Raw genomic sequence first — 15,429 nt, 5'->3', positions numbered from 1 at the left:
ACTGGAACAACACCAAGATCCTGGGACAGGCCAGGCAGAGACAAGCGCGAGAATTCCTGGAAGCGTGGCACTCCACGAAGCAGGCTATTAATAAACACATTGAACTCGACCCCATATACATTCCACTCCGGAGGAAACCTTGAAGTGAGGCAATCCATCGCAACGGACCCAAGAGTTTAAAAACCAGGCGGGAAAACACACCGACGCTTCATCAGAGGCTGCACTGAGGATGTTACCAAGCACAGTAACGAAACGTCTGCGGAACAACAAACCAGCTCGGCGATCCAATCAACCTCAACTGGCTTTAGGCTGGAAAATAATTTTTTTTATGTTGTTGACAAAGCAGGAGGAGGAGCAAATGGAACAAATGGCGAGGTTGCCCAGAAGAAAAGACAAATGATAGAATGAAAAGTGTGTGAAAAGGGGCCTTGGACAGCAAGGAGAGATGAAGCGAAAGGCAATTGATGAAGGGGTGTCGTGAAGTGAATGGTACCTGAGGGATGCTGACAAGGGTGGGGAAGGGAAGATAGGTTTTGTTGTGGCATCCTGCTTGAGGAGATGGTTGAAACAGCAGGGGATGATCCCTTGTATGCAAAGGATGGCAGGGTGAAAAATGAGGACAAGGGGAACCCTGTTGTTGTTCTTGGAGGGAGAGCAAGGTGTGAGAGCATTAACACAGAAATTGGATCAGAAATAACGCGCAGGAGACTGTCAATCACAGGGGCGATAACGGGGAATGCAGGGGAGTTTTCATTGAGATGAGGAAAACCTGTGGAAAGTACCACTGTGGAAGCTGGAAACGGAGAAACTGGGAAAGCCTTTACAGCAAACAGAGTATGAAGATATGTAATCAAGTGAGAGAGTAGCAATGGATATTGGTAGGCAGCCTGTAGCCAGAAAAATAAACAAAGATCTTTGTCGCTCTTAATACCTGTCTCCCTATTCCCCAACAAAATAGGCACTTCCTACTGCAACCATAGAAGTTGTAACGTATGCCCTTTGACCTCCTTCCTGTCCATGGCAAAGCACCAATTTATTAAAGGTACAATTTCTTCTGGTATGCTTACTGCGCACAATGCAGGCTCCTCTATATTTTGTAGAATCCCTACAGTGTGGAAGTAGGCCATTCGACCCGTTGAATCCACACCAACCCTCTGAAGAGCATCCCTCCCACTCACCTTCCATTTCCCATGACTAACCCACCTAGCCTGCAAATTCCTGGACACAATGGGCATTTTAGCATGGTCAATCCACCTCACTTGCACATCTTTGGACATCGCCCACAGACACAGGGAGAATATGCAAACCCCACGTCGACAGTTGCCCCAGGCTGGAATCGAACCTGGGTCCCCTAGTGCTGTGAGGCAGAAGTGCTAACCTCTGAGCCACCATGCCACCCTATGTGAGGCCACATGCAGACTGATTAACTGTTTTGTGGAACTCCTGTGCTCTGACTGTCAGAACAATCCTGGCCTCCATTTGCTTGCTCCTTCAGTGCACCATCTTGCTCTAAGGGTAACATTTCTGGCCCAGGCCTGCTGCAGTGATTCAATGCCTAAAGAAAGTTAAAGGAACAGCACCTTATTTTCCACTCTGGCACTTTTCAGGACTCAGCATTGAGTTCAACAACTTTAGAGTTTGAACACTGCCCTCCATTTCAATTACACCTTTTCTCCCTTGCTTCCCCACCCAACCCCCACAAAATGTTGTTGCATGAGTTCTTTCTCAACAGAGAACTTCTTTTCTGCTATTAACAAGTGTTCCGCACCGATATCTTTCCTCGACTACCATCAGCACCTGCTGTCTTTTGCTCGGGGCACACTCACCTTCAGTTACACTTGCTCCTCCTCCTCCTTAGTCAGCAACATTCAAATTAACATTTTCTAGCCCTCTTCAGTTCTGAAGAGGAGCCATACTGGACTTGAAACGTTATCTCTGTTTTGATGTCTGCAGATGGTGTCAGGAATTCCTCCTCTATTGCCTGCTTTTACTAAAGAAAAATGGTGGTTTCTGCAGTAGGCAGCCATTCTTCATGTTTTACACATGAGTAGTGAATGTAAATAAGTGTCTACTTCCATCGTTCTTTCACAGGTATAGCAAAGGCCTGGAGAGTAGCTAATGAAAAGTCATTCTTTAAAAACAGAAAGTGACAAAAACCCAGAATTCTTGGCTACTTTCTTTAACAGCTATGATCAGGGAATTCCTGGAATCTTTAAAGGCACAGTTTGGAAACCAAAAGATAATTATCGATGAATGATTTTAAAAAGGATGTTAATGCTTGACAAATGTGAAGGTGATAACAGATATGGTGAATACAAGAATTGGTCAAAACCCTGGAACTTCCTCCCTAACAGCATTGTTGGTGTCCTCACAACAAATAGACTGCAGCAGTTCAAGAAGGTACCTCGCCATCACCTTCCCATGGACTAGTAGGGATGGGCAATAATGCTGGCCAATAAGCGACACCCATGTTTCACGTATAAATGAAAACAAAGGAAATACAGTGATGTGTGGTGTATGAACTTTCAACGAGGTTTGGCAAGTTGCACAAAGGACATTAGTAGTGAATATTAAGGAGCATCGAGTTAGGTGTAAGAGGGAAAATTGGACTTACAAATGGAGGGAAAAAAGGGAAAAGTAATGAAGAGTTAAGTGCAGTTCCTCGGAATGGCTGCGTGTGCTGGAAGGATTTTTTTTCTGAGGCTGCTTCTATTCCCTGTACTCAGGAAAGCTTTGGATATATTGCTAGAGAGACTGGTGCCTGCATTTGCAGGCAATACTAAAACCTGGAGGTTTTGTAAATAATTCTGAAGGAAAAGTGAAACAGCAAATTATTAATAAGGTGGCTAAATGGCCAAAAAATGACCAAAAAGTCTCCAGTGAATTTTCATCTCTCAATGTGCAGTGTTACGTTTAGTTAAGAAAGTGTAATGATTTTGTGTTGAACAGATGAAAGTTGTAATGTGGAATAACAAGGGATTTAAGCTTTCAGATTCACATCATAACTCAAATGAACAACGTCTTAAGTTACTAAAATTTGTTTTTTCACAAAAGAGACAGAACATGAAAGTTAAGTTGCAAGGGGGAATCTGTCTAAAACCTTGTTGAAACAACCATTGAAGTAGCACATGCAATTTGTAACGTCAAACTCTCGGATGAATGTTGAAACAATGAGAACGGCACAGTAGAGCTTCTTGGGAATGCTGCCTGTAATAAGGTAATACCAAGACAGACTTGAAAAATTAGGACTCTTATTATCTCAGCAATAACAGGATGACTTCAAGAAGAATAATTTAAAATTCTGAAGGAATGGAACACAACGGAGAGATATAGGCTTATCATGAATTTTCCTGTGGAGTTGCTGATAGAAACCATGTCAATATGGCAACCAGTGCAGCATCCTTAATCAAGCTGCAAGACATCTAACGTTATAGAATGTTGCCTGATATATACTGTCCACAGAAAGCAGAACACATCTAACCCAGTCAGTGAGCACCACGTTGTGTACTCTCAACGAGCAGTGTCATTGACTGTGCTATCTAACTCCATCCACTCAGCAATTCTCTCCATACGATACTCAGTTTGGGTTCTTGCAGGGGCACGCAGGTCCTGATCTCATTTCAGCCTTGTTACACGCGTGGTCCACGCACGAACTCTAGAAGGAGGTGAGAGTGACTGGCCTAGACATCAAGGCTGCATTTGACTAAATGTGGTCCCAAGCAGCTCTCTGGCAAAACTGAAATGACTGGACACTGATTGGATGCAGCCCTTTCACAGAGGAAGATGGTTATGGTTGTTGGACACCAATCATCTTTCTCTCCCTACATCCCCAAGTACATTAATGCAGTGTTCTTCAGTATAATGACCCAGGCCCAGCCACCTTCAGCTGCTGCAAAACTGAGTTTCATTTCAGTGTGAGACCAGAAGTGGGGTGTGTTGCTCAGTACTTTGTGTGAATCCTCAGATACTGACTCAGTCTGTACCCAGATAAAGCCAGGTCTAGACGTTATCCAGGTTTGGGCTGACAAGTGGCAAGTGACACTCACATCACTTAAGTACCAGGCAATGACCATCAACAAGAGAAAATCTAACCATCTCTCTTGACATTCAACAATATCGCCCATTTTTGAAATTTACACCAACGTTATTTTGCAAGTAATCCTTCAGCAGCCATGTAAACACTGCGGCAACAAAAGCAAGACAGAAACTGAGAGTTCTGCAGCATCCAACTCACTTACTGACCTTCAAAACCAATTAACCATTTATAAGGCATAAGTCAGGAGTGTGATAACATACCCTTCAATCCCTGGATTGGTGCACTTGCAAAAATATGTGAGAAGCTAAACACCATCCAGGACAAAGCAGCCTGTTTAAGTGGCATTCTCTCCAGCTTTTCAAGCATTCACTGCCTCCATCGCAGTAACATTGTGTACCATCTATAAGATATTCTGTGGCAATCTGCCAAGGCTTCTTTAGAAGCACCTTCCAAACTTGCAATTTCTCTAATTTGAAAGGAAAAGGGTAGCAAATACACAGGAACAGCGATACCAGCAAGTTCTTCTCTGAGCTACACTTCATTCTGACTTGGAACTACATTACTATTACTTCACTGTTGTTGGGTCAAAATTCTGGGACTCCCTTCCTGACAACACTGTGGGTGCACCTACATAACATGGACTGTGGTAGTTCAAGAAGACAGCTCACCACCCACTTCTCCAGGGCAGTTTCCAATGAGCTACATTTACTAACCTTGTGTCAGTGCTGGCTGTATCCTAAGATCGAATAAAAACATTTAAGGGAAGGCCACTGGTTGAAATAAAGGGCAACAAAAAGACAAGGGCAGATGCATGAGATGGCAACAATTTATTGTGTGATAGATAAACAGCAACAGACTGGTTGGGTCAAACAGTTTTCCCTGTTGTGTGTCCTGTGTAGTTCACAATGGTGAAAATAGCACAGCAAAATTTTAAATTTAGATCTGCTGTACCCTTATCTGTCTGTATATCCAAAACTGCAGTGCTGCAAAAAAAATCCCTTGAAATGATAATGGAATACTCCAGGGAAAGCACTCAATGCGTAATTCAGTCCAGTGGGTTACTCAATGCGTTTATTAAGACTAACTCCTGAGTGCAAACTGCTAAAATTAGTTGAATAATAAGGGAATTAAAAATCCGTTCATGAGGTTGAATTAAAATTCAGTTCAGCTGGCGTATCATTTCCATAATAAGAATTGAGTTCAAGACATAATGCAATTTTGTTTCTTATTTTTACAGCAGTGGTTACAGTGCTCGAAGATTGACAGTGGAGTGATCGATGCTGAGTTCCTTCAACTCCTGAGCTGAACTAAAATAAAATGTTATTATAATGATAGACTAACCTTGTGAAGGAAGTCATCTGCTGAAGGGAAATGTATTCTTAACACATTGTTTTACCTCAGCACTTGAGTTGGCACTTAAGGCTTGGACTCAGTGTCCAACACTGTGGCATCAGCTGGATGTTATACCCACTGATCATAATAGATGGAGTAGCTATTAGAGATCGAGGTCAAAAAGCAATTAACTGAAAAGGTTGTCACGTCTACCTGGGGCTTTTATCTGCTGAGGGCTTCAATGCTATTTTTCAGTGAAATATTACCAGAAGATTAAGGTAAAGGTCATCAAAGATCAGGATTAAAAGGAGCAAAGGCATTATCTGGGATATAAAAAGAAACAATTATTTTGGTTGTAAGGGGTCTAGGCTTACTGCAAAGGGTAAGGAAATCACTTGCTATCTGCTTGTAGTGTTAATCTGTCTCACATTTAGTTCACATGGTCCCCTCTCTGCTCCAGCAGCTGCTTCCTCAGACATGGGGCCAGAAAGCCTGAATCTGATGAGAACTGATTCTGGCAAAGAGACAAGCAGTTCCATGCATAGAGAAACATCAAAGATGGTGCTGAGGGGAGGGGTTCAGTGGTAGATGAGTCAAGGTGGTGCTGCAGAAAGGCAATGTTACAAAAGGTAGAAAATTAGGCAGGAACATTGATGGAGAAACTCAACAGGTCTGGTCGCATCTGTAGAGAGAAAATGGGGTTAACGTTTCACATCCATTGAGCCTTCTTCAGAAGTTACTCACAACATTAACTCTTGTTTTGTCTCTGTAGGTGCTGCCGGAACTGCTGAGTTATCCAGCAGTTTCTGTTTTTGTCTCAGATTTCCAGCATCTTCAGTTCGACATAGGAGTAGGCCATTCAGCCCTTAGGGTCTGCACCACCATTCAACATGATCATGGCTGATCATGCAATTTCAGTATCCCACTCCCGCTTTCTCTCCATACCCCTTGATCACTTTAGCCACAAGGGTCATGTTCAGCTGTATCTTTTATTCATAGAAATAGATAGCCTTCACAATGGATGGCGATGTGAAGACAAAAGCTGAGCTTGGCTATGAGTCGGATGCTAAGCTATCGTGCACTGAAGCAGTGGTCTATGGGGAAAAAGGAGCTGTTAGCAAGAACTCAGTCCACTTGTAGCAGGGGCAAAAGACGATTAAAATGAAAAGCCATTTTAGATCTTTTACGAAGTTTGAGCAGAATATAATCATGCTTCATTTTTTTAACGTAAACACGATATGAGCTACAGACCAGTTGTCATGCTATCAATACCAACTTGAAAGGGAAATTCCGTTGTTATTGTTTTTAAAAACGGTTTTGTCGAGGACACAAATGCCTTAAAGAAACACTGATGGATACATAATTTGTTATAGGCATTAAAGCAAAGAAAATTAGAGAACAGTCGGCAACAAAGGTAGACCAAACAGTTAGATTTTCTGGACTATATTAAGGACAAAGGAGAGGAAGTGAGGCACAGAGGTAGAAAGATGAGATTTTAGAAGATTTGGAAATAAGGATGAGAATGTTAAAACAGAGGCAGTCTTTAGCCAGAGCCACTGCAGATCAGTGAGCACAAAGATAATGGGTTGAAGAGGACTTGATCTGAGTTTGGACACACTGGCGTTGGAGCTTATTTTGAATGATTTCAGGTTTATGGAGTGTAAAAAATGGGAGACTATCTAAGAGTTCATAGTGGTAACAAAGGCAAGAATAAGAGTTTCAGCCTCAGGTTGTTTAAGATAGGAGGTGGAATTGGATATTGGTCTGAGGTGGAAGTGCGCAACGTTGGTGATGTTGCAGATTTGTCTGGTCAGAATCTCATCTCATGGTCAGGTACAGCACCAAGGTAGCAAATATTCTGGTTCAGTCTAACACAGTTGCTCAGAAGAGGGCTGAAGTTGGAACTCGGTAAATCATTTCAGCAGGGCCCAAAATCTATGGTTTTAGCCTCTCCAATTTTTAGCTGGAGGTACTTTCATTGTAGGGAAAGAGCAGAGGAATTGAATTAAGTGGAAAGTTCTTTTAGGCTTCCTGTTACGTATGCACAGTATGACATAGCATTGACCGCACTAAAAGAATCCATTTCACCCAGATTGTATCCATACTCCACACAAGCCCATTCCCAGCCTCTTCCTCCTACCCTGTGAAGATATCCTTCCATTTCATTTTCCCTTTTTCGTTTATCAAGCTTCTCCTTCACTGTATCAAAGCTGGTAACCTCAGTTGCATATCATTTCTACAAGTTCCACAGTCTAACAATTCTCTGTGAAAAGAGGCTCTGAATTCACTCATATTCATGAGCCCTGGTTCAGGATTCTCTCCGAAATGGAGCAAATCCAGTTAAATTCAGCACGTTGTGTCCTCCTTCGTTTCTGGGCATGCAATTGAAGAAAGCAGACTGGATAAAATGTGTTTCAGAGTTCACATCCCACTGAACCTTTGGGCGGTATTTTCTGCAGGCGATGTCGGGAGTCTCAGCTGGAGAGCTTGCAAAAGCCCTGCATAACCTCTTTTCAGGCAGGCCTGCCACAACTTGTACCACTTCAGCACTCAACAGTCCAGCAACATGTCTTCCCCAGATATCAAGGATCCCTGGAGGCTGAAATCCAATACACCAAGAGCTACCAGACAGTCAGAGGCCAGCACCCATTCAGTCAAGGCCAGTCAAGGAGTTGATGACAAAGGCAGGGATTTGACTTTCATAGGCCTTCACCCTGGACTTATCCAGGATCCTCTCCCTCCCTATTAAATCTGAGGGAGGCGAAGGCCTAGCGGTATTATTGCTGCACTGTTAATTCAGAGACCTAAGAATGTTCTGGGGACCTGGGTTCAAATCCTGCCTTGGCAAATGGTGGAGTTTGAATTCAATCTTTTTTTTAAATTCTGGAATTAAGAGTCTGACAGTGGCCATGAAACCACTGTCAATTGTCAAAAAAAAACAAGTGGTTCACTAATGCCTTTTGGGAAGGGAAATTGCCATCCTTACCTGGTCTGACCTACATGTGACACCCAGCAATGTGGTTGACTATTAACTGCCCTCTGGGAAATTAGGGATGGGCAATAAATCCTGGCCTAACCAGTGACACCCTCATCCCACGAATGAATGAAAGAAATCACACATCCCACCACCACCACTTTTTTTGTTACAATGTCATAAATAGGTTTAACATGTACTTTTATATCAAAATATTTAAGACTAATTATTGGTGATGTGGTGAACCAAGAAATAGGGACAGTACTTTCTCTGGTTGCTTAGTAATAACATAGCGTGTGCTGAATTCAAAATGATGTGTAGTAGTACCGTACAAAATAGAACTTCTATTTATATGGCATTCACTAGCAGATCGCAAATAGCTACATGTATATTAAATTCTTATTGAGGGATAATTAGTGTTGTTATTTCAACATATTATATCAAAAATTATATTAAGAATGTAATAACAATGATAATACCAGGGCAGTTCCTCCCCCCCACCTACTTTTTAAAACATGTTTGAGTGTTTAGCTAGTATTACTGATAGGAGGCCATCCTTCTACTATTTTAATGAACGAACCAATACTTGGCAGGGAAAATCTTCCACAGACTCTTTTCAACTCCCAAGTTCTTTCCAAAGCAATCATTTGATGTACCTGCCAAGCCTTTTACAGCCATCATGTCATTTACTTCTTTCTGATTTGTAAAAAAGTAAGCGCCTAAACTAAACTTGTAAAACTTCCCCTGTCATTTGGTCGTTTTTGAACAGAGCAGCCATATTACTGTCAAACCCCAGAAGAAGACATAAGGATCGCTTTGAAAGATTTGAGATAGAGGAACAATCTGTTCCCCCATTCTCTGATCTTGGCAGTTAACCGGTTGGAGGCTCCAGTTAGCTTCAGCAACCCTCAGCGAGGGGGGTAGAGACCAGCTGCGCTTCTCACTCCAGATGGCTATCCTAACACCAGAACTGAAGTAGACCGTTCTCTCAAATTATTGCACCATTCACTTGGATCAATGTTTCCTAAACCTCTTTCCCACTGTGACCCTGTAGTGCGACTTGAAAACTGTCATGACCCTTCAGTGAAAGCTGTAAGGGTGAAGTAGGGGGAACTTTTCGAGCAGGAGCTCCACCATTCTAACTCGATCAAAGTCCCAGGGCGACCATGGCTGCCTCCGAGCTCGAGACCCCAAAATTCCAACTCTTAATCCCACTTGGGGTCCTGAGCTCCTCTTTGGAAAGCCCTGTGCTGATCTGCATCTTAACTCCAAATACCCACACTGTCTTTTGTGTGAAAATCATCATCCCTGAGCATTGTAGCTCTAATTGTAAGATTAGGCTACAACGGGATTCAAGTCCTGAGAATCTTGTATGTTGTATACAATAAGGTGTCAAGGTTATACTTCAGGAACAGTTGCAGTTTAAGAGTTATAGAGAGCAGTTCTGAGCAGTTCTGTGTGATGTTATTTTTAAATCTCTGTATGTTTTATTTCCAAAGCACACTTTTTGGATAAGATAGTTAAAGGTACTGCATGTTTTTTTTCCTCTGATTTTGTTATGCTGTCCCTGTGTATACAGTAAATAAGTAACCAAATTTTTTACATATTTCTATCATGGTTTCATTATTCAGGCTTTTGACAGATAATATATTAATGAGGCATTTATACGGAGTTATGTCTACAATATTTTTACAGCAATTAGTACCTGAAAATTTTGAAAGTCAATTAGCTGGAAATAGATTTGCTTCAGATTCATTTGCTGTCTCATTGTTGTTGGTGGTACACATGCTAACTCACGTACTGTAGCACTGCAAAATTGCTCAAAAGTAACTGAGAACAGTTCATCCCTGTTACACATTAGTTGATGCAGTGAGAAAAAAAATGAGTCACAGAATGCAAAATTTTGGAGGAGTAATTTCATCATGGAAGAAGAAATCATTCGTAACAACGTCAAGTACTGTTTGCAGCTTTGTGTGAAACTGTTAAGTGGCTTGGGGTAAATTTAATACAGGTTTAATGATCATGCTGCCTCATCATTCATGGATAATATTTATGTGTTTGTTAACAGAGTTTCTGAAATATGTTACTTAGTTTGTAGAAATGTTCCTACAGCTGCATTTCCAGGCATGTCTTACTTAAGCTGTTAGCCTCGACAATAAAACCTGACTTCATTATTAAGAGCATCAGGAGGAGTTTTGTTCGACTCACTCACATCTTTGTAACTGCGAGCATCCTTTTTCTTCTGTTTGTATAAATACAGATTCTGAATATGCCATTATTTTTAATTATGTTTCCACAATTTTCCTCCTTGTCCATAATAGCAGACAAGATAGGATACAAAGGTAAAGACAAAAGCCCTAGGGAGATTGTTACAAACAATCCCTCTCCGCTATCTGTCTTCAAGCACGTCATTTAGCGTGAATTTTTTTCTTAAATTTTAAGTTGTTTTAATTTATTTTTTCTGTTCAGGCTTTTAGTCTATGTTTATTGTGGTTCTTATGGTTATTACATTCTGTCTGTCTTAAGTTGTTCAACATGCCAAGCTGCTGTTTCTGTTGAAAACCTTGCCAGTCCCATTCAGTCCATCCGCAGTCTTAATTAGGTGTTCAGCGCTCTCACTGTTTCCTAGCCTTTGCTTACTCCTTTGAAAGGAATGTGAATTTTCAAAGCTGAAAGATTTTTTTTTTCTTTTTATAATCGATAAAGTATAACTGTAAATACCTTACCTATGCTTTGTTCATCTGTTTCAGTTGCCATAATTTCACATGAATAAGAAGAAACTTGAAAGCCCCACAATAAAGAGAGATACCCTCTGCACTTTGAGAGGATAATGGCAGGAGACAGAAATAAATATGGTTCTTCCCCCCAAATGGCTAAAGCTGAATTGGTGTGCTGAAAGGGCAGAGTCGAGGTGGGGGGCTGGGGGTTGCTGGTAGGTAATGTGTGTCAAGCAAACTGTCCTACCCTCTTGTGTTGAGAAGCTGTCTCCAAGAGAATAAACACAGATGAAAATGGAAAGAAAGAATGCCATTTTAGAAAATGTATGTAAGGTCCACTAATTTTTCAGAAACAAATCTCAAAGTTTTAAGTTTAGGTTTGCTGAAACCCAATGCATACAAACTCCCACCTGACATAGATCTAGAGCACATAGAGCCAGATTGAATTCCTAATCAGTTCTTTATGCCCCTATCTCTGCACAAATGCCAATTAGGGGCTGCACTTGGCTTCAGTTTCTTTTCTGTCAGCTAGGAAAAGGAACATCAGTGCCAGTTTTCATCCCGGATTGTTGGAGGAACAGAGTTAAGTGATTCAACACTGGAACCAGTCCTGCCATTCATACAGATGGTGGCTGCTCAGTATTTTAACTCCATCCGCCCACCTTGAATATCCTCACCTAACAAAAATTTACCCCATCACTGTTTTGAAATTTTCAAGTGACCTAACTTTGATTGGAGAGAGTTCCAGATTTCTACAATCCTTCGAGTGAAGAAATACTTCCAGGAGTCGTTTCTATATAACCTGCTTCTGGACTTAAGGCTTTTTTCAATTTTTACTGGACTCTCTCCACTGCTGGAGATAGTTTCTGCTTATCTATCCCATCAAATTAAATGATTACCTTAAATGCCTCAATTTTCATTAGATCATCACTTAATGATTTATAAGCAAGGAATGGTGGATCTGTCCAGTGACTCCTGCTGGATCAAGCATATCTGTGAGGATTTTTATTAGACTAGGGCTGCATTGAGAGGTCCTTCAGAGTTAACTATCTAGCCTCACCCATGAAGAATATCCAGAATGAGGATCTTGGAGGATGGGTCAGCTGGCATCTGTGGAACCTTATGCCAGCTTGAGGGAAGGATTTTTGGAAACGAAGAGGTGAAAATTGGTGAAGTGAAAGAAAATAATGTTCAGCATTCCATACTGCTGCTGTAGAAACATGCAATGGCACAGTTGTTCATCCAAGATCAGAATGGTTCATGAGGAAAGCCAATACATTCCAACAGAAGTGGAAAATGCTAAAATTCCAGCATTTTGAAGTTGCATGTTTCCACTCTGTACCTATTTACAATGGGTAAAGGACCTTTCAGGTCAGGTATGATAGACATACCTCAGATACAACCCCTATGGCCGCAAACAGATTGGGCCATGTTTTCCTGACACATGTCTAGCTTCAGGGAGGTAACTAACTGCACTAAGGAAGCTACTGACCAACCATTTGTTGCTTTTGGTTTTATTTTCTTTGTATTGAATAACCAAACTCCCCACTGCCCCACCGTCTGCCCCTTCCCCAGTTGTAAGGTCGCTGACCCTGAGGAGCTCTTCCCTGGCCCACTGTGAAACAGAAATTGTTGGAAAGGCTCAGCAGGTCTGGCAGCATCTGTGGAGAGAAATCAGAGTTAATGTTTCGGGTTCACTGACCTTTCCTCGGAACTGGATGGAGAATTGGTAGATGCATGAAATGCCCTTCATGTTTCTCACTTTTTTAACCTTCCCGGATTCCCTCACTCACAAGGGAATCTTTCTGCTGGAGCCAGTGTTCAGTTCTTCGATTTCTGTTGTAATATTTGTAATTGGTTGTGTTGTAAGGCATTTTTTGCCTTTTCAAAACTTGATGGCTAAATTTGGAGTTTTAGAATGCTAAAAATACTCTCATGTTCAGTAGACAGTCAGAAATTCCATGTTTGGAATAGTAAAAGAACAGAGAGTCTTCCCAGTCCTCATCAGCAGCCAAGATTCCTCTGTATTTCAGGGAACCTCGACTCAGTCCAGTAGTCACTTTGCCGATACTATGAGTGCCTCAGAACCATTGATTTATGGTGAATGTTGGCCATCTCTTCACGGTGACTTTGTAATGGATAGAACTGCAATTCATTATCTTTCTTCAGAAACAACAGTAATGGAATCTTTAACTCCTCGCCTTAACTGAACTTGAATCCAATTCTGAAAGGTGGAAAGGTACCATTTTATGTAGTAACACAGAGTTTAGCCGAGAGAAACCCACGTGCACAGTTTGCTTGGATTTGCTCCCACTCCATCACCATCATTTTACTGGAAGAACAGCAGAAAGCCGAATCAGCCAAGTTGTGGTCACTGTTATGAGGAAATCCCAATGACCTTGCATTCAGGGGATCCCTTCAACTGAATTTTCCTAGAATGAGAATAAAATTTCACTTTATTGTCATCATTATAAAAGACCTTTGGTTGTATAATTCACACTTCTTTCCATTACTTTCTTTATTCTATTGTCACTCTTATTAGCGCACACCGGATTCATATATTTGGTTTCCTTGGTGACCATATTATTCAAAAGAATTACAAGATAACTTGAAATTCCTTATAAGATCCCCGTTTGTAGCATAATCGAAATGTAACTTCACTGTACTCCACCACCCAATTGGGAGATGCATAGATTACACATTTGGATCCAATATAGCAACTACCATTCAGCCAATGACTTTGCTGCTCTTTAGAGCTAAAGGGTACTTGTGTCTTTCAAAGAGTGACATACATTTGCATTGCAGAAGGGTACAGTTTATCCATGTGAAATTATGGTCTCTGTGCTTCAATAAAAGGCTTGTAGCTAGTGAACTTCCATTAGTGTTTATTTGCATGCCAAAGCATTAGAGCAATGTGTTTAGTATTTATCCTCTGTATTCTTTTCTCAGAGGGTTGCCCTGGCCTTTGCAATAGTAATGGAAGGTGTACCCTTGACCAAAATGGTTGGCATTGTGTTTGCCAGATGGGGTGGAGAGGTGCCGGGTGTGATGTTGCCATGGAGACTGCATGCTCTGATAGCAAGGACAACGAAGGAGGTAAGAACACAGATTTTCAACCCTTGCAACTGGTCATGCCTGAAATGCAAGTTGACACCAATGAAATGAAACATTTATACAGCTTTTCTGCAAACTGCTGGTTTCTTTGGAGGAATGTTTTGATACTCTTTGGAGCCTTCATGCATGTTAAACAGACGCAATTAAAATAAATCATTGAGTTGAGCCATGTACAGCTCAAATACAATTTTATAGCAAAGGCGAATAAATGGTGTTGGAGAATCGCAGCGAAACCATTTCAACATGTTGCTGTATTAATGTCAGGAGGTAGGAATCAAATTCCTGTCAGTAGCAGCATATCGGTGCATTATTTCATGTGATAATATAAATTTTAAAAAGCACCTTCTTAATTCCAGCAAAAATCCTTCAGTGGTCTCATTTCTCATAGACACTGGTCGCTAACTTATACTCAAAGTAAATGGGCAATATTATTCTCTTGGTTAACATTGACAGACTGTTTAAGCCACAACCTGCTGTCATGCATTATCTGCATAAGCGTTTCCAGCACTTCGGCTCAATGGCAATAACATTCCTGTATAGTGAAGACCAATGTTATATCTGTTCCACAAATCCAGTTAAAATCAGCTAATTTAACTTGAAAGAGGGATCAAAGCTGGAGCCTTGCACCCTCTCCTTTCTCTCGCCCCTCCCCCCCACCACAGACAGACACACACGCACACACACACACAAAATCTCACACACGCACACACACACACACACACACACACACACACACATCCTACACACATTGCTGTTACTGGGAAATCTTTTGAGCCTTTAGAGAATTCTAAAATATACGTTTTAATGAACAGGGCAATCTGATACTTGTACTCGGATTGGAAGAGATTGGACAAATTAAATCAGTAGCATTGAAATACTCCCAAGGATTAACTTTTCACACAAAGCAAGCTTTTAGTAATGTCAACTGTTTGATGCAGTGGAATGCTAAATTGTCTCCTTGTGAGATATTTTTGAAGAAGGCCTCCATCTCTTTAAAAATGGTCAACCGCTTAAGAGTTCTAACAAACTCAAATCTCTGAGAAAATGATCATGACATTTAGGATGACTAGAAATTCGGGAGTTGCATCACCTTTTTGTTGCAGACATGTTTCCCAGCATGCAGGATATCAGGTGGTACACCTTGTTTGAAATAATAAAACAGTTCACTGCAACACTTACTTGGAAGCTGAGATAACAAGGTGTAGAGCTGGATGAACACAGCAGGCCAAGCAGCATCAGAGGAGCAGGAAGGCTGA

At 41.3% G+C, this 15,429-nt stretch overlaps 1 protein-coding gene across 1 annotated transcript in view; it reads left to right on the top strand.

The window, feature by feature from the left end:
* LOC109932135 (teneurin-3) overlaps positions 1-15,429 on the top strand; it is a 793,882-nt gene that overhangs the window by 673,448 nt on the left and 105,005 nt on the right. The window contains exon 16 of the mRNA XM_048594011.1: positions 14,009-14,155. Coding sequence (XP_048449968.1) covers positions 14,009-14,155 — 147 coding nt within the window. The remainder of the gene's footprint in view (positions 1-14,008; positions 14,156-15,429) is intronic.

Source organism: Rhincodon typus, chromosome 3 (assembly GCF_021869965.1).
Source record: "Rhincodon typus isolate 14 chromosome 3, sRhiTyp1.1, whole genome shotgun sequence".
In the NCBI taxonomy this organism is placed as follows: Eukaryota; Metazoa; Chordata; class Chondrichthyes; order Orectolobiformes; family Rhincodontidae; genus Rhincodon; species Rhincodon typus.
Note: the sequence above shows the minus strand (reverse complement) of the source record. Positions and strands in the feature narration are given on the sequence as shown.